This window comes from Arvicanthis niloticus, chromosome 7 (assembly GCF_011762505.2).
Source record: "Arvicanthis niloticus isolate mArvNil1 chromosome 7, mArvNil1.pat.X, whole genome shotgun sequence".
Classification (NCBI taxonomy): domain Eukaryota; kingdom Metazoa; phylum Chordata; class Mammalia; order Rodentia; family Muridae; genus Arvicanthis; species Arvicanthis niloticus.
In genome coordinates this window covers 18824427-18848358 of record NC_047664.1, presented here as the reverse complement: position 1 = coordinate 18848358, position 23932 = coordinate 18824427, and the positions used below count along the sequence as shown (strand labels likewise).

Here is a 23932-nt window from a genome sequence, read left to right as displayed (position 1 = left end):
TTTCTGCTGAGGTGTGAGCAATAACTAGCCAGAGCTGAGCATGTATCTCACAAGTTCAGAGCCTTCTTACTCTGGTGTCCATACTTCATAAATGTGCACTCGGCTCGATTTGCTAATAGCCCTGTGAAGCCACTCCTGTTATTATTTCTATTTTACAGGTGAGCCTTTTTTTGTTGTTGTTGTTGTTGTTTTTGTTCTCATTGAAAAATCAAGTTTGTGTGAATCCTCAGGAGTGAGCCTGAAGTTATCTGTCATAACAGAACCGGTCCTATTGCCCCGTCTGGCTATGCCGACTGGAGACTAGGCACCTCTCCCCATTACCTTGCTTCCCACCTCATCTTGGCTTAGCTCTGGACCACTTCCATTCTTCTCTCCCTATTCTCTTGTCTCTATAAATGGCACGTGGCTTGTAGGTCGTCAGGGGTATCAGACACGGTTTATTCCACCTTGCTTGTTTATCGGTGGGTGTCTGAGATCCAGCAGAATAAGGAGATGTGGTCTTGATCACTGGCCAGTGTAGAGGCATGTACAAGGTGAGAAATCTAGTTCCCTCCGCACGTTTATAGTTACTGCAGGTATGCCTCATCCCTGGGGCATCACCCCTTCCCTCACCAACTCTCTCTGTTTATTGCAGTCCCCTTTCACTTTCCTTCAGCTGCTTCCTCTTGCCCTCTGTCTGTTTAAGGTGCTCCCCCCTGCCCCCCACCGGCCTTTTGGGATCTGCTCTCCATGCTTTCCCTTGGTCTGTTTCTACCACTGCAGCGGGGCCATTGCAGCTGCAGTCCTGAAGGCCTAACTCTCCCAGGGTCCTGCCCTGAGTGGTTGATGAGGGAAAGGAAGCCGGGTGTCTTAGGCTTCTATAGTGGTTCTTTACTGTTCATCGCACTGGGCAGCAGCTGCTCCCTTGGGTGCTGCCCAAAGGCATCATGTTTTCTCACTTTTCCAGGCCTTTTGGCAAAACAAGAGTTCCCCCTTCCCCCAGGATCAATTTTCCTGCTATGGGAGAAGCCCAACAGCTACCTATGCTTTGACCTGACAGGGGCTCTTAGGCCTTCATTTTTATGAGGTTGCCTGCGGCCTAAAGGATGTTTACTGTGTGGATGCTGTGGGCTTTGTACCCATCGTTTCCTTAGTGTATTGGGAGGTTTCTGCTTGATGGAAGATGACATTTGGTGGTGGAGATTAACAGATGGCTGGAGCACAGACCTAGGGGTTGAGCTCCTCAGGGAACAGGGTGGAAGTAGAGCAGACAGAGGCTGCTGACACAGTGGGGCTCCCTGGACTCCCAAGCCCAGTATCTTCTCTGCGTTCTCGAAATGCCTTAGGTGTATTTACTTAAGGGAGACAAAGATATGCATACTTGTAAATTTAATACCTAGGCAAAACGTTTATTGTAGCACGATCATTACAGTCCAAAGTGTTAACAACTCCAGTGTCAGTCAGGAGGCGGGCAGTTGTATGATAACTACTCCCTCACAGTAGAAGAATGAAAGAGCAGTAAATTTAACAGCATGCTGAGTCTTAAAATCATCTTACTCCATGAAAAAGAAATTACATATGGGGGGCGGATAGCCTGTATGATCTCATTTATATGACATTCTAGAAGCGTCAAAGCTTTATTGATAGGAAGCAGATCACTAATTACAGAGAGATAAGCCTTGTAGGCCATCCACAGCAAATGCCACCAGGAAACTTTTCAGAGCAATGGAGATTTTCTTTCTGGATTTTGGTAGTGGTTACAAGACTATAGAGCCAAACACATCAAATAATACACTAAAGCAAGTGACTTGTCGTTTGTAAATTATACTTCCATCAAGCTGCCAGACGGAACTACTTGAGCTCACCCAGAGAGGAAGGCTGCTTGCCTATCAACCATTTGGGTTTTCTTAAGACTCACACTAACTCTGAAGGGGTCCAAAGCAGGCACATGCAGTTTGGGCTCTGAGGAGATACAGCTGGTCACTACGTGAGAGAGCTGGGCTGGGCTATCTACCCTAAACAGAGCATGTGCACTCGTAAGAGATGTGTGTGCACGTGCAGAGTGTGAAAGAAAGCAAAGGAGATAGAGAGGGATTTTTTTTCTTAGAATCTGTGTGGGTGTTACAAAAGCAACAAGTATCAGATCAGTCATATTTATCGATATTGAAGACCTCTTTCCATGGGAGAAAGCACCAGCTGTGTGACTCCCTGTTTTCCTGAAAGTGGGAGGTTTTGGTTCTTTGGTTTTTTTTTTTTTGTTTTTTTTTTTTTTCCCCACCTTCTTCTCCAAACTTCCTGTCATGCAGTTTCTGATGCAATGGCAAATGTGTGGCTTCTGAACTTCGTCTGTTTATTTGGTGAAAGGGATGCCGTTTCTGAACCTGGTTGACTGCTAAGGGTCTTCACTGTGAAAAAGCTCTGTGACTGAGTGCTACTTGGTGACTCTCCTGACTTCAGGTCTTGGCTTTCCAGGCTGGGTAAAGATATCCAGGGTGCTTTGCTATGGACACTTGCCTGGAGAATGTGTTACATAAGACTTTTAGTAACAGTTAAGTTACCTGCTTCTGCTAGGAGTTCCTCTTACCAGACCCTGTAGCCATTGGGCACAAGAGTGTGTTTGCTGCATACTGGCTTCAAAGTTGAGTCTTTTTTCGTGTTTTTTGGATTCAAAAGAATATTAAAAATGCATTTTTAGGGCTGTGCTTGGTGGTCCAGGCTTTATAATCCCAACAGCTAAGGCAGAGAGGTTACCTTGAATTCAAGGGCAAGCAGATCTACTTAGTGAGTCTAGACTAGCTAGGGCTACACAGTAAGACCCTGGCTCTACAAAACAAATCGAAGAAAACCATTCTTTCTGGTGTTACACCCAGTACGTGCTCATGTAGAAACTGACTTTGCTGGGCTTCAGGGTATAGAAACACCCTGAAGTTGGGCTTCACATAAAAAAGATGCCATTTGGGGGGCTAACTTCTATAAGTCAGACTTCGTCACCCCTATGTGGTCTAGGTGGCCTATGAACTTCACATTGACTTTCCCCCGGGGTGTGGAGTGTCTGTTGAAAGAGGGTGGGTATTAATGCTAATCTTTGTGTAGCATAGCATATAACTGCCACTTGCTTTTTTTTTTTTTTTTTTTTTTTTTTTTTAATCTGGAAGTTCAAACAGATATCGGACTGGAACTGTTTGTGGGAACTAAGAAGGTTAAAAATTACGATCCTGAGCAGAAATGATATTTGGAAGAGTGACTTCCCTTTTACTAACGTAAAGCAGCCTTTCACTAGAGTTGGTTGCATTGTTTGGATGTCATATATCAGATGTTTTTTTTTTTCTGTGAAATAAAGAAAAGTAGAAGACAGAACTCCTGCACTTAGGGATCAGGCTGAGAAGACATGTACTTAGAGACAGAGAGGCTATCGCAAACGGGCGCTAGGATGTAAGGAGGGAGTGGTTCATGATTGCCCTGCAAGGCTGGATAGGGCCCATCTTTGTGCTCAAGTGGCTTGACTGACCTTCAGTGTGAATTTGAAGCATGCACAACATTCTAGAAAGTTGGAGAGGAAGAAGAAAGACCAGAAAGTAAATGAGTCTAGAAGAGGTGTTCACTCGGACAGACTCTTTCCACTGGATACAGGGAACTCAGGAACTGCAGGAGTTGGTATACCTTCTGCAGACCACGGCACACTGCTAAGGTGCTCTGAGCAGGGGTCAAAAGTGGCATTCCAGAAAGTGCTATAGGGCATGGAGCAGGTTCTCTTAGGCCGACTTGTCATTCTGGAAGATGAAGTTAGCTGGATTTCCTTTCTTAAGTGGAGTGGAAGCTAGGTGTTGTAGGAGACCAAGATCTGACTACTATTAATGTAGACAACGTTTCATTGTGGGGGAGTGTGCGTGTCACTCCTGTGGATGCAGAGGGCCAGGCCCGAGGCTGTGGATGTGTAATAAGGGCCCAGCAGCTCCTTGTTGGGCTCACCCCTGTCTTTCACTGTGTCACAATGGGATTTATCTTTCAGGTGGTATGGATGAAGCAAGACAGGTACCAAACATCCATATCATCACATGCCCTCTTTCATAGCACCCTTCTATTTGGGGGTGAACAGGTCATCCTGAGTGTGAATGAATTGTTGGAATGGAATAAAAGTAGGGCTAATAAAAAAGATAATAGATAAGTAATTGAAAAAGAAAAGGGGTCTGGGATCTCTAGAGATTAGCTAGCAAACAAAGAAAGCGAACAGCCTAGTGGCCTAGAATATTCTAGAAAAGGTTTAAGTGCCTTTTGGATTTAAAATGTCAGAACTTCTTTCAGCCTCTTTCAGGTTACTTCCCCTTCTGGTCAGGTTCAGACAGGTGTTGGTCAAATGAGCTTTTGTTTGTAGGTGGTCACTTGGGCAGCTGGCTGTCCTGGATAATGAAGAAACCATTTCAGCGTCAGACAGGGCCACCATGTGCTCACATGGGCCAGGGAACAACAGGCTCTAGAAGACATGGTAGGTACAGGAAAAGCCTCCAGCGGCAGAAGTAAGGTAGAAAGCAGGGTGGGACTGCATTCCAAGGCTGCTGATCCACAGATTTTGGAGTTCTGCAGCACCAGTGGGCTTGTGTGGGCCAGCTCCCTCAGTGTGAGTCTAGCTGGGTGACTAGATTTTGGGCCTCCTCCCCTGTGTGGCCCGTACCAATTTCTCCTTTGTCTGAAGACAGCTTCATTTGGGATGGTAGTGACTTTGGGCTAGTTTGTAATCTTTGGTTATTAATGCAAGATTTCACTGTTAATATTTTTATATCAACCAAAGCTGAGAAGTTGCACCGAATCCCCCTGCAGTGTGATGAGCCCTTCCTTCACCCAAAAGGCAACTGTTTATGGCCACAACAGGGTTTACAGTGAATTGTATAAGTGATACTGATTCCTGTGTCAGCAAAAAGTGAGACACAAACTGATCATAGATGACATTACCTAAATGACAGTAGCTACGTGTGTCCTCTCTTTCACATTTGCTGTAATCCTGTTACAGCATTGTCCTCTTTCCTCAAGTACTGTCATCTTTAAATGCTGTCAAATCGTAACTGATTGCCAAGGACAGAGGAGAGGATTTAGGGAAAAAGCAGTGGCGGTTTCCCAACTCTCAACAGAGATTAAGAGTATTAGTCCCCTCTGATAGACTGAATTCGTGGAGAAATTGAGTTAAAGTCAGAAATCCCATCTTTTACAGGTTTTGATCAATTAGTCAGATTTACTCCTTCTTAGGAATAAAAAAAAGAGAAACAGCAATGGAGGTAAATTATTTTAGAATAGTTTAATGCTTCTCCATTATGGAATGAATGCTAGGCATTCTTGTATTGCTCTGTGCATACTTAGCAGGTCTACAAAGTGATACTCCAGGCTTAGTTAGGGAGACCACGTTCTGGAGATTTGGAAACTGAGTCGAAGATCTTCAGAAGCAGCAGTTTGAGAGTAGCTTTGTTTTTGTTGGTGTCACCTGACCATGCTGCTCTACACATATGTCAACCAACTTCCTGTTCATCTCTTCCATCAAGGGTTTGTGAGTTTCTAGTGTTAACCCTTCTGTACTTTCTTAGTTTGACTGGCAGATGACATCACTGGTTAAAATCAGTCTCTTGCTTCTTGCATTCCACTTCACACAAGAAGGGAGTAAGAAATGACCGTGGACACTCTTGTTAAACATTGGTTCAGTGTCAGAGAGTGAGGCCAATTTAAGGGCACCAACAGGCTTGCTTTTCATGGCTCTGAGAACCTTAACTTGGATTTGCCAAGAACCTTGTTCAGTTTTCCCTTTACCCAAATCTGTATTAACTTTTAAATATATACTGTTGATTAGTGACCTGCCCGACAAACTGCTCCCCATGCTGAGTTTGCTTCATCCCATCTGTGTGTAATGCATGGGATGCGGACACGGGAAAGTCTGACTGGAGGTGCAGTGTGACCAAGCTGACATCAGTGTGAGGAACTGGACTAATTGACTTGCAAAATATAGGTTAAGGAGTTTTACAGAATATCAAATCATCTTACACTTTCCTGATTAAAGACACACTATTATATTAAGTAGATCATTACATGGATAAAAGGTTAAAATTGTGTGCACTGAGGGGCTTGCCATCTTGCCTGTGGCAGGTGAGAGACTGAGTGCAGGCAGATCACCATTCACAGAGCTGTACATGGCTCAGCAGCTAAGTTAGTCTTAAGGGAGGGTTGTTTGCTTCAACTTTGCATTTCCCAGGTCTTTTTTCATTCAGACAGGTTATTTTAAAATTGTGTATTAATTTGCTCTGAACCCATTTCTGTTAGCAAGGAAAGAGTAAAGCACTGGCCAGGACTGGGACATACAGTAAGTGTTTCAGGTTGCCCATGATAGCATTCACTATGTCGCTCAAGAAAAGGATGTTGTTGGTATTGGTTCTCCTTCCTGGTGCTTGCTGCTCCTGAAAGAAGCAAGTTAAGTGAAGGCTCCAGAGAATACAATCTATCACAGTGTGGGAGACATGAGGGCTGGGCTGACTTCTTTTGTGAAAACAAATTGGGAGTAGCTGAGGAAGACCAGGCTCAGGGTCCCTACCCCCCCCCCCCCCCAGTATACTATGTCCATCATAGACTCTAAGTCAGTGATTTTTCAACCTTCCTGCTACTGTGTTAGTACAGGTCCTCATGTTGTGGTGACCCACCCCAACCATTTTTGGTTGCTACTTCATAACTGCAATGCTGGTAGTTTTCAATCATAATGTGAATATCTGTGTTCTCTGATGGTCTTAGGCAAACCCTGATAAAAGGGTAATTTGAGCCCTCAGAAGCTTCATGACCCATAGGTTGAGAACTGCTGGCCTAAGTCCTGACAACCTTCCAAAACAGTGCCACCTGTTGGTCATTAGAGTTAAAACATGGAAGCCTGTGGAGAACTTTCAGACACAAACTCCAACAGTGTCCTTCTAAGACTGTGGTCTGGTTCTCTGCCACCATCTTTTGTCCCTGAGCAGGTTGTCAGTTGTTATCAGAGCCTTCGTGAGGACAGCTGCTGGACTAATCTTGTTTCTGAGCTGGCATTTCCACGTGCTCAGTGCTGAGTTTTAAATCCGGAAGACCCCACTTGTGTCCACCACTGGGCTCCTGGTGCTTGGAAAGTCAAGGCTCTTCCTGGTCAGGTGCACCCAAAATCAAGGCTCTTCTGGGTCGGGTGCACCCAAAGTCAAGGCTCTTCTGGGTCGGGGGCACCCAAAGTCAAGGCTCTTCTGGGTCGGGGGCACCCAAAGTCAAGGCTCTTCTGGGCTAGGCGCACCTATTTTCTTTCAATATCTTGGATTGGTACGTCTTTATCAATCATCTGCTACATGTGTCCATGCTCACCTAAATCCAGCTTTTCGAGCTTCTCTTGCTAGCCCTTAACTGTTCATACGTGTGTGAACTGAGTTCCAGATTTGAGCCACTGTTCTCCCTCTCTGTGTGAGAAAGAGGCTCAACACTTGCTAGCTAGAGGCCAGGCAAAGCGGGCCAGTAGAGCTCTGAATGGTATTGGGATCTGATGTATGGGGGAGAGAACAAATCACCAAGTCACTCTCTGGAAGGGAGCCCTGTTCCACCTACAGAACAAGGAAGGACCCTGGGAAACCCCGTAGCAGTCCCCCCGACAGAACACCTTGGCCCAGCAGCCATTCGGACAAATCTATTTTACAGTGCTGAGGTATCTGTCATAGCTCCCACTCTGCTGCTAGGAGGTTCTTAGGAGTCTTGGTGTACACGTTGAAGTGGGTCCCTGGGTATATTAAATATCTTTCCTGTCAGTTGTTTCATTCCTTCCAATGGAGAAGGGAACCAGAACAGGAGATGGAGAAGGAAAGCTGGAGAGAGAGACAGTAAAGTGGGCAATCTCATCCTTCCTGTACATGTTAAAAACCGGAGCTACATTTGGTCCTGTATATTTCCGTGAGCAGGAAAAGCCATTCTTTCAGTGAAGGGGTGTGTGTGGAGGACCTGTAGTTGCTGTGTGGTCTTAGAAAAATACTATCATTCTCTGGGTTGAGTTCATCTTATTGTCCAGAAGGGGCATTACTGCTATTTATAGATACTCTGGGACAGTCCCCAAAGAAAGGGAACTTCTCGTTTTTCACTCTAGAATAGCAAGTGCCCTTTCTCATATCTGGGCTGCTGGTACAGCTTCCTAAGAACCCAATATCTGGCAGCTTGATGACATTAGAGTGAGGTTTTTCATTAAAGGAATTGATCAGGTTTTGCTATTTTCGTATTATTTTCTGAGTCTAGGTTTGCTTTTCTCTCATAGGCAAGATCTAAAAGATGAGGAGTCTGCTCTGGCTCACACAGTTGTGGAGGTTTTGACGAGCTTTTCAAAGTGTTTTCCTGGGGCTAGCAGCTACAAGCGGATGGATGGCTAACCCACAGCAGCAAGAGGCCACAGAGGCCTGGCTGTAGACTGCAGCTGGTGGCATCCTGACTGTACCTACCAAGGCTGCCTTGCTGTGCCAAGTATAGATCCTGAGTCATGTAAATCCAGTTTGTATGACCTCTGCAGCCCCCTGCCACATCCCAAGCTACTGCGTGTTCTGAGCGAGCTGCTGCAAGGCTGAAGTCTGTCTGTGCGCAGCAACCTCAAGGGAGAAGGGGGGCTGTTTGGGGAACTGAGAGTACTTGCAACTGTGGTTCCTGCCGTGCTTGTTCCTCTCACAGCCTTGTTGTTGGGGATGGGTGTATCAAAGCAGTTTTACCCTTCCAGGCCGAAACACCCAGTTCACTGTGACCACGTCCTAAGCAGGAGACATAAAGACCTTAATTAAATCTAAAGTCTACAGATTCACATGCACATGGCCACAGGCAGTACTCCATTTCCCTGCACATCTGCATCCTTTCCGGAGCTCTTCTAAGGGGAGGAGTCCTCTAACCTCAGCCTCACATGAAGTGTTGTTTGAGCTGTTGAGCTTTCCTCCCTTACTTTCCCCATTCTCTGCCCCTCCAAAGTCCCCCTCCCCTTAAGAAGAGACCATGTGAGGCTAGAAGTATAGACTTGACCTCAACCTCACCAGCTGCCCCTGCTGATCACTGTGTGTATGTATGTGTGTGAGAGAGAAGTCGGGGAGCTGGGGTGGGGGCCAGTTTCTGTTCCACAATGGCTACTGTTTCAATGAAAAGCAGATGGGCTGTCTCTAAGTCTGAGTTCCCTTTCTCGAAAGTGTGTCCATTTCTCGTGGTAGAGGTTCACAATAGGGGGAGGGGCAAAGGAGAGAGAGGAAAGGAGGATGGGAAAGAGGGGTTCAAGGAAGAGGGCAAAGAGAAAGCAGAGAGTTTTGAAACTGGAGCTATTTTCAGCTGAATGCCAATGTAGATTCCTTGAGGCTTCAAGGCTATGGGGAAGCAGACTGTGCGACCTTCCCGTAACTTCCTGTGAATCGGCTGTGGCGACCGAATTCTCTGACACTGTCAGAGTCTGGACAACCCTGCCAGCTCCTGGAAGGGCAGCCCAACAACTGTCACAGGCAAAGCATCAGAAGCATGAGCTGTCGATAGTGACCTGCAGTCAAGGAAATCTGAGGGCTTCCTAATTAACGGAGGAGCTCTAAATGAGAGTAACGCGCTCCACAAACCCCCTCACACTCGGTAAGTGTCACGGCGCAGATAATCATTACATCTAACAAGCGTCTGGTTTCAGCCGAAGTGATGGGACCCACTGGCCTACCATGAGGCTGTTACAAGAGGAGAAAGCAACCAAGGGAAAGAAGGAAGGGAAGAAAGAATATGAAGCAAAGAAAGCAGGCAGAGGCAAAAGGGATGAGCAAAAGTCTGCATTATGCACTTGGGGTGGATACTACTAACACACACACACACACACACACACACACACACACACACACACACACAGAGACTTGCTAACCATATCCTTCATTCAGATACTATAATCTATAATCTGCTAACACGCCAGCTCATTCATTTTGATGTTTCCTGGAGATGAGTATCCTTTGAGTTATTTCTGACCATGGCAGTATTCAATGGGGTCTAAGCTGTCAAACTCAGTGTGTCTTCTTGAGTACTACAATCAAAATGACTGATGGAGACAATGATTAGTTTGGGTTCTGCCTTAGATGGAGAAATGGATTGAAGCTGAGGGAACCTTGTAGCTGCGGTGGGAGCTTGCCTGAGTGAGATGAGTGGAGTCTTGCTGGACCTCAGTCAGAGAGCTCCAGGCCTCTGCTGGGCTTTCCATTCAGCTTTCTGTTCAGAGAGGGAGAATTTGAGTTTTGGTCTAAGACATTGATTTCAATAATTTTCAAAGACCCGGATGATTATTTGGATATCTTTATCTGGGTTTTCTCCTGCGTAGACTATTTCTCCATCCTGTGATAGATAATAGAGGGCCAAGGGATGGCTCAAGGTGCCACTGGTGGTATTGAGGAAGAGCAGGCTTGAGCAGGCATCCTTCTGCTCACATCACTTCGCCTCTCTCTCCCGCTTTACCCTTGCAATGATTCATGGGAAATAATGTAAACCATGCTGCCCAATTCTTCTCAAACATCCCACAAAACAATCACAGGCCAACGTGCAGGCTTTCTTGAAAATTCTTTATCAGTAAATTAGCTTTAAGCATTTATCAGCAAAAGTTAGATTTCAGCATCGTTCCTGCAAGGTTTGAAAGAGATGGTTTGTTGGGGGAGGGGAGCTCTGCCAATCAGCTATCCTCCAGCTTGACTCTGCCATCAATTAATGCTGAAATTATTTGTCTAGTTGGATATTTAAAATGTCATCAGAAAGAGATGATTACATATTCCAGAAAACAAGGCACTGTATAATCAGATGAACTGATTCCAGCTAAATGTAGTGTGGGACCAACCTGTCTTTCAAAGCAGAATTCCTGAGCTACCACAGAAGCCGCCGCCTTCTGCCCTGCTTTCAGGAACCTGAGCTGGAGCTTGGATGCAGCATGCTGGGGTCGGGTGATACTCAATTATGGGGAACTTTCCAGATCCCAAAATGGAATTGCTCCTTCAGAGACACGAGAAGTACGGCTTGGTTATCTTGTTCAATTCATCTGCAAATCTATAAATAAGCAGTCCCTCTATTCTTCTTGCTTCCTGTGGATCTAAATGCCAAATCCTGATTTGTGGCAAACTTGTCACATGCCCCTTCCCCACTCTCCGTGCCTGGTGCCCAGGAACTAAGCAGTGGTGTGGAAATTACAACTGTGTGGAAGCCAAGAAAAAGCTCTGTTTCTCACTTTTCTCCAGTTCCGGATATTCTCGGCCCTGCTCCACCGCTCAGCCTCCTCCCCACACCTCCTCCCACCGCTCAGCCTCCTCCCCACACACCTCCTCCACTCACTGTGCACCCTCCTTCTGTCCGCTCCATGAACAGGAAACTGAAAAACAGATCCAATTTTTTTAATGGAGGAAGAAAAACCACAACCTGAACAAACAACCCAGCAAACTCCAACCGAACTCCCCAGAAAGAGTGGCCTTAAAAACATACTGTGAGCACAGATATCCCCTTCTGCTGCCTTGTCTCTCCCAGAGCATGCCATGCACCCCACACCTGCATGTCAAATATGAAGGTGAGGGCCTTGTTCCAGTCAGGGCTCAGCAGCCCACTCTTTTTCTTAGGCACTGAAGTTAGGACTCACCATGAGTAGCAGGCAAAGTGTCTGAATGTCAGCCATTGGCGGTCAGACAAGTACCTTCTGACCCCTGAGGCTTTCCATAGCTTACTTTCCAAATGGCACATTGTGCTTTGCTCGTTCTAAGACACTGTGTTGGTCTATAAGTCCCCTTGCCACATAAAAAATGTCTTTTAAAGAATTCATTTCATTTGGGGACAGAGAGAAGCCTTTGGAAACACTTGAACCAATGGGTTATATGTGCTGGAGAGTATGGGTGAGAAAATTTGTGTTTGGGCAGGATACCAGAGAGACTCAAAAAGTCCTAAGGTATTGGAGTGCAAACAGCCCCTCTCCTCTTCTCCGACCCTTGTAGCAGAGGCTGGCTGCAGCTAGTTCTCTCCCCCTTGCCCTCTCTCCTCTGTTACCAGCTATGCTCAAAGCAACTCCTGAACCAGCCTGTGGCCTGCACGGCCTCAGGTCTAGCTCAGGGTGACCCAGGTCCTGATATTACTGCCTTTCTAGTGCAGACAGTTCTTTGGCCTTGAAAGCTTGTTCTCATGCTCCAGCTGGGCGTGGTGTGTTGTGTGGAGATTGCTGTGGAACTCCAGTGACGGCCCTGATAGCTCCCGGGAGATACAGGTGAGGCCCTGTGAAGGTTTTTCACTTTTCCTGGGGACCTACACCCATTTTTAAAATTTTATGACGATTGCTTCTTTACTCACATGTTCCAGTCTCTCCCAGGCAGAGGTGTGACGATGGACATGATCTGATGAGAAGGTATCCTCCCAGAGGGGAGGTTCTCCCTTAGCCTGGCCTACAGACTCAGTTTCCCATTCTGTGATCTTTGACAGACATTTGACCAGGAAGTCCTGACCTTCCTGGGGCCTCTCTTGTTCCCTTCTCTGGACTGTGATCTGGGGAATCTGAGTAAGGAGATGTGGGCTCCTGCAGGTGTTGTACCTGTGCCCGGGGGCCAAAGTCAGCTGAGTGTGCCTTCTGCCACCAGCTTGCTAGGCTGATTTCAAGCTCTTTTTGTGGAGAAAAACTTTATGTTCCCAGTAGTAGTATTTGGACTGATGGACTATCATGATTCTACCTTTGAGGAGGACAGAAAGATTGGGGTACAGATAAGGGTGAGAATAGAGAGGCAAAATTGCCTTTACAAATTTGAAAGGGGGAGAGAAAAGCATCCCAGACTAGTAATTGGGGCAAATTTATCAATGACTAAGGAAATTTGACAACCATGGCAGCTCTTCTTACTGTGTAATTACACAGCATTTACAAAGTGAATTATTCACCTGATTGTCTATAACAACCATTGAGTAAATCTACAATTACAGATCACCAAAATAGTACAGTGAACCAATGGGCCAGTGGGCACTTTCAAGGGGCTGTAATCACCTTCTGGTTCAAGGCCGACCCAGAGGCTCCTTGGCTAGTGAATAATTTACTAGGGAGACGTGGGTGCCTTGGGGAAGGGAAGGCTGCCTCTGTGGTCACTCCAATAGGAAGATGCATGCTCTCTGTGCCAGACTCCTGAGAACTTAAGGGCTCTTCTTGGCCTGGACAACATGGTGTCTGGCCTTCAGAACTGGACAACATAGTTTTGGTTCTTACAAGGATGGACCATCAGTTGGTAAACCAATGGCAGGCACATGCGGATGACAAGGACCTAAGTGCCATAGAGGACAGGCAAATACTCTGTGATCCCTGCATTGCCTGACCTGTGGGCCTCATACCTTCAGCCCCCTGGCCTTTGTGACACTCCTCCTCTTGGTGCAGAGAGGGCCATCACCTCAGTGGGGCCTCTTCCTGGGGAAGTCCACAGCTTGCTCCACACTGGAAGAACCATTAAAGTCAGCCAAGAGCCGCAGGCCATAAATGCAAGATGTGATTTAACAAAAGCAGCTTTTGAGTGGGAAAGGCTGAGTGCAGTTGTCCCAACCTGTCAACTTCAGACTTCTTTCCTCCTCTCCATAAATCAAAAAACGGTTGGTGGAAGGGAGGGATAGAAGCGTTTCATTTTCGGATTTTGTAAGAAAATAAAATCAAATCAAAAGAGCCTGTCCCACGCTGGTACCTTGCATGCCAGGTTTCAGCCCGAGGCAAATTTTTGTGGCCATGTAATAAGCCTTTTTAAAATGGTGACAGACCCTTGACTCTTTGGCTTGAATTACATTGATAAAAGACATTTTATTGCGTTAGAGCTGGGGCAGGAGTACAGGACGTTTCTTGCCTGGTCGGCCTCTTTGAAACAGCATCAGTCTGCTGTCCACCCAGTGTATCACCTGACAGGGCTTGAGCGCCATGGCGGCAGAGATCTGTGGCTCTGTGACAGGGGGCTTTCTACTTGGCAGTTGAAGGTTGAGGCACTGAGGAAAAAGGATTTCAGCCTGAGGGGCTTGTTAAGGGAGAGTGCAGTGTTTGACATTCAGAGCAGCGTCGAAGGGTCTTGACACTGGAGCCTCGAGGTTGGGACGGCATGGAGCCAGAGGGTTTCTGGAGACCCTCTCCCCAAGCGGTCTCAGAGTTTTAAGATGAATGTTGGCCTGTGGGATCCCGCAAGCCCCCTCAGTGCCTGCGGCGACAGCCTCTTTACTCCATACTCCAGTTCCCAAGTAGATGTTTCTAGGGAGTGGAGACGGGAGCCGATGAATAGTCTAGTCTTCGTGTGAGGGGTTTGAAGGTGTTGGGGATTGTAGATACTCCTCCCTCTGCAACAGCAGAGTCAGTGAGCCTCAGAAGAGCCAGCAGCACCCCAGCTCTGCGGTGACTGGCTTGTACCGGTGCACTTCTCCTTTTTGCTCAGGGGCTGCTCTTTGGGCTGGTCAATTGTAGAAGAGAGGGGTTTGAAGTTGGATAAAAAGCCAGGAAAATAACCACGAAGCTAAGAACAGGCCTGTTGTTCTGGGAGAGAGGTTAAGGCTGCCCCTGTGTCTTGGCTGTGCCTAAGGGCTGAGGGAATTGAGACAGCACAGTGGCTGCTGCCTGTCCGGAGCAGAGGCCCGTTCTGAAGGGATGAGCTGTCACAGAGGAGGCCCCGCCTCACAGTGGAACCTCCTAGATTGAGCCTCACCTCAGGCGAAAGGGCGGCCTAGTTCTGATCCTGAGGAAATGTCAGAACCTGACCTGCTCAACCATTTTCTTTCCTTTGCCTTTGGAGCTTTGACTCTGTAAAATTAGCTCCGGTAATTTCTGAGTGGTTCTCTGTTAACCATGGGGCATAAGAGGTTTTAATTCTGGAGAATGGCCAGTTCTGGTTCTTGGAACCTCTTGACAAGAATATCACAGAATATTCAATTCAGCGTGGGCCTTCTCCCATTTTCCCTGAAGTGCACGTACCACAAAATAGTCCCAGAAAGCCAGGCAATTGTCTACAGTGTTTGTGATAGTGTGGCACAGTTTGCTGTGGCCCACCTTGAGGGTCTTGAGGTAAATGGTGAGGAGCCATGCTCTCAGAAGGTGAAAGGGCTCTGAGGTCCAGCCTTGACCACTCTATTCTAACAGCAGGATACGTACAAGCATGTAACGCTCACAGGGGCCAGGGCACACACTTTCCTGAAAGGGTCCAGCTTTGAAGACTTGATATTCTGACCCTGTGCAGGATGCCTGCTTGATTCTTCTTGGAGGTCTTCCATTTTTTAAATCCCACCTCCTTTAAAGGGTTGTTCAGCTCCGTTCTGGAGTGTAGACTAGAAGACTCCCCAGCTAACTGGGGTGGTGTGTTGGGGCCCTTCACATGTATGGTCCGTGTCTCTCTCCCCCTTGTCACCCTTAGAACAGCAAGGGTCTTCTTGCAAGTTTGTTCTTTTAGCTTATGCTGGCATTTCCCCAAGACTCATTAAATGGTGACACGGAGGTATAAATGACATTTGTTGTGAGTTTACACAGATAAAAAGGCTAGTGTGGACCTCTTCAGAGTAGTCGGGAAGTTGTGTCCCCTGCTGGCTTTGATAGAGGAACCCTTCTCTGCCTTGGCAGGTGTTATCAGAATTAAACGGTTGCTAAACAAATGGCTCTTCTCTTGGATCTCACAGCCCAGATACTCTCTCCCCAGCTCAGCTGAAAATGGCTATTGCACTGCCTCTGACATCTACTACTTAACTGGGAGTATGGCTCTAAAGGTTTGACGGTGACTGAGACGATAGTTTCCTACCCTTCTATTCATTTTGGGGGTAGGATATCTATGAACATATTTCTCGTATAAGAGGCTCAGGGCCGCTTCTTAAGTCTCCTCGTAGGGGCACTGACTGCAGTTTTGCCCAACTTTCAGAAGGTCCAACACACAGCCCAGATTCCATCAGTGGAAACAGATAAAGGGTAATTTTTCTCGTTATGGAAAGATTGTTAACTTTTCCAAAGCTTTCCCAGCAGGGCTGCTTTACTAGCAGGCTCCCCCACTGAATTTAAAGTGTTTGTTTACAAATCATTAACTCCTTGACAGAGGGGGTGTTTCTATCGGTTGGTACACACTTAAAAGGTGGAATGTTAGAAGCCCCGTCAAGTTTGGGGGATCCCAGGAGAGTGAGGAAACTTCTCTGAAGTTGTATCAGTTAGCCGATGTGATTCAGTTTATACAAACTGGCTTTACACTGGTTTTCCAGGAACACTCCATGCCGATTGAGGGCACCTGGGCCTTGCCACCTTGTTGAAGATGGCCGGGGAGAGACAGTGCGTGCTTCACTGAGTAATGGTACAGGCTCTGCCTCTAGCCCTTGTTCTGCTACTGTCCTGGCATGGGCTTCAGGGACCTTTTCCCTTGACATTTAGCCTGGGTGTGTGGGAAGTTTCTTCCTGGTTTTCTGACCTTCCCTCCCATTGGCTCAGGACTCACCTCACAAAGGGGTTGTCCCTTTGTCCTGCAGACAGTGAACTTTGCAAGTCTGTGCCCGAGGAGGTTGAAAACCAGGATCACTTTCTCTGTCAAACAACAACAACAACAACAACAACAACCAACAACAACAACAAAACAACACCAAAAAAAAAAAAAAAAACCCACCTTGGTATGAAGCCCACACTGTCCTGTAGGTCCCTGCAGCCAGCTGCCAGCATGGTTGCAAGGAGCCTTGGACAGGCGTGGGAAGCAGAGAGCAGCCACTCGGTTGATCCAGTCTTCTCTTTTTTAAAGTTGAGAAGACTTAGTGCCAGAAAGAGGATGGGATTTATTCAAAGTGAGAAATGGATGGGATTTATTCAAAGTGAGAAATAGCTGGGGAGTTGGAGAGCTAGGACTGAAGCCCTAAGGTTCCTGGCTTTGCTCCAGCAAGAGAAGAATGTGGGGACAGGCTGCGGTAAGACTCAGTGCATTGAGTAAAGAAACCTTTTTTTTTTGGGGGGGGGGAAGCTGAATCTCATAGCTCAGACTGGCCTGGAACTCATTATGTAGCCTAGGCTAGCCTCAAATTCCCTGTCCTCCTGCATCAGCTTTCTGAGGGCTAGGATTACAGGAGTCACAGTCTGGACAAACCTTGCAGCGGCATCTTTAAACAGTTCCCGAGTCATCCCAATTCCCCCGAAGGAATTGACCTAGGAAATGCGTTCAATAAAGTCACACGCCTACAATTCTCAAATAAAGACCTCTAAACGTCATCAAAGGCCCCTGCTTTGGCTCCCCTCCCCCATGGCTCCCAAGAGAGGAAAGGGTAAGTTTGGAGGAGAGACCATATTGATACTGGAAGAGACAAGGAACTGTAGGGAAATCTCAACATTTCTCCACGGTTGTTTGTTGAAAATGGCTCAACAAGTACAAGGCCATCTTAAACGGGCAATGAGACATCTGAAATAGATTATTTAAGCCAGGGAGGCAGTGGCTTCAAAGAACAGCATGGTTCTCAACACTTGGCTTGTCTGCCTCAGGAATAAAACAGTCGCTTTGGCAGACCACCCACCCACTGCTGTTAGGAGAAGAGAACCTCAGGTTGGGCTGGGGGTGAGGCAGAACAGGACAGGTGAGCTAGCTGGGAGTGTGAAAGGAGTCCACATGGGTCTGTCCCTTATTTTAAGAAAACGTGGTATTTCAAAGGATGGAGCTAAAGATGTCACATTTGGATGGCCACACTGCTGTCGCCTGGGTGAAGGGCTGGCAGCATTTTAGTTTGAGTGCGGCTGTCTGGTGAGTCCTTTGCTTTAGGTGCCATGAAGCTGCCTTCTGCAAAGCACTGCCATTTTTTTTCTTGCTTTTGTCTAGAAAACTTTTCTCTGGACTTTCCAAGTTGATCTCATAAGTCAACCTCTTGCCTAAAGCCCCTCTTCTTCTCTCTTCCAAAGTGAAGGACACCTGGGAGTCTCAGTCCAGTGGCTTCTTCGTCCAGAGACTCTTCCATCGTCAGATTAGAAGTGCTCTTAAAAGTTGCATCTGAGTCAAACCTCTTCTGATGTTTCATGCCATTATTCCTCAAACAGTACATCTCTTTCTTTAATCATCTGCAAGGTTTTAAGAGATGATTTAAGAATATGGAACAATGTTTGTACTGTATGCAAATATTATGCTACTGCACAGGATTGATTTGAGCAGCCGCAAATTTGGGACCCCGCCGCCTGTGGGTGCAGATACCCCACAAGAACTTTTCTTCCTTTGGGTTTCACAGCAGTTCTGCGCCTTTCTTATGACATGGTTTCTATGCTGAGAGTCGGGCAGCTGGTGCTCGAGCTCCATCCTCTGTGCTGGATGCGGGCTCTGCAGGACACTGAGTTTTCTTTGTACTGCCCACGGAAGCCAGACTTTGAACATTGTGGGCATTTGGTAAATATGTAAGAATGAATGAAGGGAACACACCCTGGAACACACATTTCTGCATGGGGAGGTACATGGTTAAACAATCAAAAAAACCGCTGTAAGACAATTTGTCTTTTTATTCAGCTGCCCTTACAGTCTCCTCAAAAAGCCCCACTATTCTAAGGCAAAAGCTTAAAGTGTAATAAAAATTTATCTAATTCACGATCAAGTGAAAATACTTTGGGCCCAGAGCCAAAGAATATTATTGGAGTGAACTTTTTTCAACACCCTAAATTTAACCAGCTGGAATTCTTTTTTTAAGAACCATCCTATTCAACCTTTTGAAATGAAAGATTTGCCTTTTAGTGGGAAATCTGCATTTCAACACAGAGATGGAACACAATGTTTCTCTGGTTAGTTATTCTTCAGAAAAGCAAGTTTTTTTTTTTTTTTTTTTTTTTTTTTTTTTTTTTTTTTTTTTTTTGAATTATATGCTTTGCTTATGTTAAAGACACAGATTGCAGAAAATTTTTGTTTAGGCCTGACAGATTGGTAGCTTGCATTTTTATAGATAAGGGGGCATGGAAGATGGCATCTCGTCCTTCTTCCTTGTTGCGTGGAGGCCTAGCATGAGACCTCTGCAAAGGGGACATTAGCAACCTGTTTGGCTAATCACAGGTCTGAAGGAGGAGAGTTGGCCATAGAAATCTAAAGTAGAGACTGAAAGGAACAGTTTAATCAAGCCACTGCGTGGCATCAAATACCAACCAAGCTTCAAAGACAGACATTCCAGAGGGTGATACTCAGTGCGTGCTCACTTCTGCATTTGCGGAATGTGTTTTAAGACAGGTGTGGTGGTGCAACAATTTAATCCTAGCATTCAGGAGGCAGAGGCAGGCTGATTTCTATGAGGCCTGGTCTACATAGTAAGTGCTAGGCCAGATAGGGCTACATAGTGAGACCCTGCCTCAAAAACAAAATATGAATGAATGAAACAAACATCACTTTGACCTAGTAAAACCTCAGCCAGTGAGGAAAAAGAGACAAAGGGTAAAACGCCCACTCGGTACCAAAAGCAGCAGACTTTGGCAATATCAGAAGATTAATTAGGAGCTCTCCATGCAGTGACAGAGCTGCCCTGTGTTCAGTCCAGATGAACACAGCACAGGACACACACGACCTGACCTGATCTGTTCTAGAATGCACTGGTAAATCAGAGGCTCTCGGACGAAGTGGTAGCCAGTATGAAAATGCAGGTCAGGAGCTAGAAGTAGCTGACCACAAAGCATATTTAAGGGCTGGATTTGCTTTTTAGTTAGATAAAGAAGGTGGTAGACTAGACTACCTTCTAGAAGGGAAGAAGACCTGAGGATTGTGGAGCTGAAGGGATTGTTCTGTGTGCTGGCCCATTACCTCTCACAGTGTTTTGTCACGCATTCTCTTGTGGAGGATGTAAGAGAGAGAGAGAGAGCACAGTTCTCTGAGCTTCTCACTTGGAGGCACAGTCAGCTACATGTGCAGTTAAGAGGAAGATACCCACACACATTTTAGGGAACAGCAGGCATCTGTGTATTCTGTAAAGAGGACTGGGCTTTTTATTTTACTATTATTTGAAGGGGGCTTGCTGGGGGGGGGGTCAAACCCAGGGTCTCACACATACAGGCCAGACAAGGGTTCACCCACTGAGGCGCATCCTTGGCCTTCTAGGCCTGTGGTTTGCTCCCGATAGAGGTTGGTTTCCTGAAGCACTGATGAATGTGTTGGAAGCGATGCTCAGGGCTTAGCTGTTGCCATGTGCTGTTGCCTGGTGATGACAACAGCCATGTGGCTGGCTGCATTACATACCTACTGGTTAGCTGCAGAAGCAAGCAGCATGGCCGGAGTCAAGAAATCTTTGAGATGTTCTTGAGGAAACCCAAAACTTGATTTAATAATTTCCAGTTTGAGAGGATCTCCCCTGAGGATCACCTTGTGAAAAGTTAAAGTGTCCAGTGTGTATAGAAATGCAAAGGGACCAATATACAACATTAAATCAGAATTACTCCTAAGTTGTTGCTTTTTAGTAAGATCTGGAAAATAAATTATTTTTTATTCAGTCATAAGGAAACTTCACAACAATGGAGAAACCATCTCTGAGATGCCACAAGGAACATGTCTAAAGGGACCTTTTCTGAAGAGACAGTTTGAAAAGACTTCTACCCAAGGAGCAGAAGACATTTAGAAACTTTCAGAAAAAAGGTGATACACCACACTAGAGAGTCTGGAAAGAGAAAGGCAAGTCTGGTCTTACCTGTGTCCACACAGCAGGCCACCACTGCAGCTGTAAGAAGCAGCAGTTGAGAACTCCTGTCTGCCTGATGTGACGTAACTGGAAGTGTTGTCTCATGTGGGCTTCCTACCTGAGGAGGAGCTTGGACCAACTGTGTGAGTGATGAGTAGACAAAGGGTAGGTGAGTGGTGGGTAGACGGAGGGTAGACTAGAACTTAGAACTCCATATGGAAGGACCTTAGGAATTCCCTGGATTTTGTCTCTTAATCCTGAAAGAGTAGGGTCATGGAAGAGCCGCTTCCATGGGTCCTGGGTGTCTGCTTACGATAGTCAAAGCTTCCGGTTCCCTACCTGCTTTGTGCTCTGAGTTAAGTTGGATTGACTCGGCTCTAAGTCAGCCTGAGGGCTGCATTCTACCCCATGCAGCTTCTGATCTGGTGACTTGGGTCAGTCCAAAGCATCTGCATTTCCAACAAAGCTGGTGCTGGGTCTGGGTCTGCACTTAGGAACCATTCACTAAGAGAGCCCACAAAGAAACAAAGCAGGACATAATAGATCATCACTTCCCTGCCAGCTAAGGAGCCCACTTCTCCCTGGGGAGAGAAGAGGCTGGAAAGGAGGAGTCCTCAGGCAGTGAGCTCTCTTGCTTCTGCCAGGGAAGGCAGACTGGCTCCTCCAGTTGGTGTTCAGAAGCATTGTGACACTTTACTTTGCCTAAACTGTGATGAGACAACTGAAGGCATCTTAGCAGGAAGTTAAACCCTAGGGAGGCTATTAACAATTTAGCATTTCCAGTTCGTGTGGGAATGTCGATTCTCCTTGCAAGGGAGAACATTAAAGGGTGGTTTCAGTAGAAGCAGCAGCAGAGCCAGTTGAGTTCATAATCGGCCCTGCTTGACCCTCTTCCTGGAGAGGACATTCAGGCTGCCCCCATCCTCTCATCTCTGTCAAGATGACCCTGACCCTGTGCTATTTCCTAAAATAAATTACCAGCTAGGGGCAACACTTTGTTCCCCTTGAGCTGGTTTGTCTGCAGAGGAAGCAGAGGTGGAGGATGTGATAGCGGGGTTAGTCACAGGCTCTTGCTACAGAGCAGGTACTGTGTTCTAGTTCAGGACACTGGGGGTCAGTGTCCTTAGGCCTTCCGAAAGCCTTGCCACATCACTAGGCTGACCTGCACCAGAAGAAGTTGGTAACTCTGCCTAGTGAGTTAGAAGAATGAGGACTTGCTTTTCTTTTTGAAAATTAGTGTTGTGCATTTTTGGTTATGGGGGGGGGCTGCACATGTGTCATGACATATGGAGATCTGAGGACAACTTGTGGGAGTCAGTTCTGGAATTGAACTCAGGTTCTCCGGCTTGGCAACAAGCACATTCATACTCACTGGGCTATCTCTCCGGTCCAAGAGAACCTTCTTTGTTAGCACTTCCTAGCAAGTGAAGACCACAGCAGAGGGAGCAGAGAAGGGGGAACACACACTGGAATCTGGGAACTAAATCAGGTTTTTACTGTGTTATGATCATGCACACGGCCATGGGCAGGACTTTCAAGCCCCCAGTCTCCCATCTGTAAAATGAAGACACAGATGGGTGAGCACCGAGGTTTCGTATGATGCCAAGAACAAAACTCCAAACAAACTACAAAGGTATCCACTCGCATGCTTTGGTCACTGAGACCTCACTGGTCCCTGCTGCTCTGAGATGACCTTGTTCCTTGCTAACAGGTTAGCAGGCATCTAGCAACACACATGCACCATCAAGCTGGAATTTGGCTGACAGCTCTCCCACTCCCTGTTGGAAGTACTGGAGTAGGGTCTCTTCCCAAAGTGGCAGGGAGTTTGAAGTTGAACCCCAGGCAGGGGTTCAAGGACCTTGTTGCTTTAGTGCTGGGGTTATGGAAATAGCTCAGGTGTGTGGTTTTCTGAGAAAAGAATTTCATGCTCTGCCACAGAAAAGCTTGATGAGGAGAGGACAGGTGCAAGAGTGGATTCTCAGGTTTCTCCTTGAAAACTTCAAGAACTTAGCCGACAGTTGATTTTTTTTTAACCCCTACTCCCAATATAGCACAAACAACAAAAGGTACGCATATTTGTTTCTTGAACCAAGTCTCCCACAGTTACAGGCTCCTTTTTGTGGTTTTATTTGGGCTTTGGTCCAAGAGGAGACAATGTCTTCATAGATGGTCTAAGGCAGGTTCTCAACCTTCCGAATGATGTGACCCTTTATTGATTACAGTTCCTCATGTTGTGGTGACCCAGAGCATAAATTATTTTGTTACGTCATAACTGTAATTTTGCTACTGATACGAATTACAGTCTAAGTATCTGATACGCAGGATATCTGATATGCAACCCCTGTGAAAGGGTAGTCCAACCTCCCACCCAAGGGGTCTTGGCCTGTAGGTTGAGAACCACTGGTCTAAGGTTTGGTGTGCCTCTATTACAGCCCAGCAATAGCAGGCTTCTTCTGCAGGCCATTGAAGTCCATCAGGTTCCTCATAAAAGGGAATCTGGCCCCACAGTCCCGACTCAAACTCAGTAACATGTGTATAAAGTGAGAACAATGAAATTCTTCAACTTTCTTCACTTGTAACTGCTTTTCACCCAAGTTTTCAAATGACTCTGTGTGCACTTGCATAAAACAAATATACAAATCAAACATTTAATTAAGATACATTATAAGAAAATTTATTTTTAAACAATTATTTGGTATGCATATAGTCTTAACATTTATTAAAGACTAAAGCAAATTTGCATACTAATGAGATGGATGAGTGTATTATTTTTACATAAATAACAATCTTGGCTTACTATTTGGTAGTACAGGATGGAGAGCATCTCTGTTTTTCAGAGCTCACTGATACTTTGATTTTATAATCACTAATATTGAGAACCCACTTCTCATAAATATATAGTTCAGAGTGGCAGAAGTGTGTGTAAGACTGTTTCAGAAGTTGTTGGAAATTCTGTACTAATTCAAAGACAAAATTAGTTCGTTTTTTCTCCTGAAACTCAAAAGTTAGTCATTCAAGTAATGTTTAAAATAAAATATTCTATGTATTACCATATAATCCAAAGACAGGCTAGTTTGCCACGCTGAAGAATGGCAGTAGGAAAGTACTAGGTCTTTGTTTTCTGTGACTAAACCATTACATTTCCATAAGAGCAGACAACCCTGTATGTGCAGCCAAACACGCTGCAGCTGAGAGCATACAGTGATCTGGAGTCTGGGTCAGGCAGGCGGTGCTCCTGGTGCTGGGGGCCTGAATGGTGTGCACAGTGTGACATGTACATGTTGTGTTTTAGAGCCAAGGCTGCAGCAACATGCAACACTGGGCAACCTCCAACAACTGAGACAGCCTTAGACACACTTGT

At 46.1% G+C, this 23932-nt stretch overlaps 1 protein-coding gene across 24 annotated transcripts in view; it reads left to right on the top strand.

Annotated features, from left to right (window-relative positions):
• The window catches only part of Bcl11a (BCL11 transcription factor A), a 95389-nt gene that overhangs the window by 55154 nt on the left and 16303 nt on the right, over positions 1 to 23932 (top strand). Inside the window, exon 1 of one of the 24 annotated variants that reach the window (XM_034508971.2) lies at positions 18780 to 22204. The exons of the other annotated variants lie outside the window; for them this stretch is intronic. Within the exon in view, the coding sequence (XP_034364862.1) occupies positions 22168 to 22204 (37 nt within the window). The 5' untranslated portion in view covers positions 18780 to 22167. Of the gene's footprint in view, positions 1 to 18779; positions 22205 to 23932 lie in introns of those variants that run through there. 24 annotated transcript variants of the gene reach the window in all.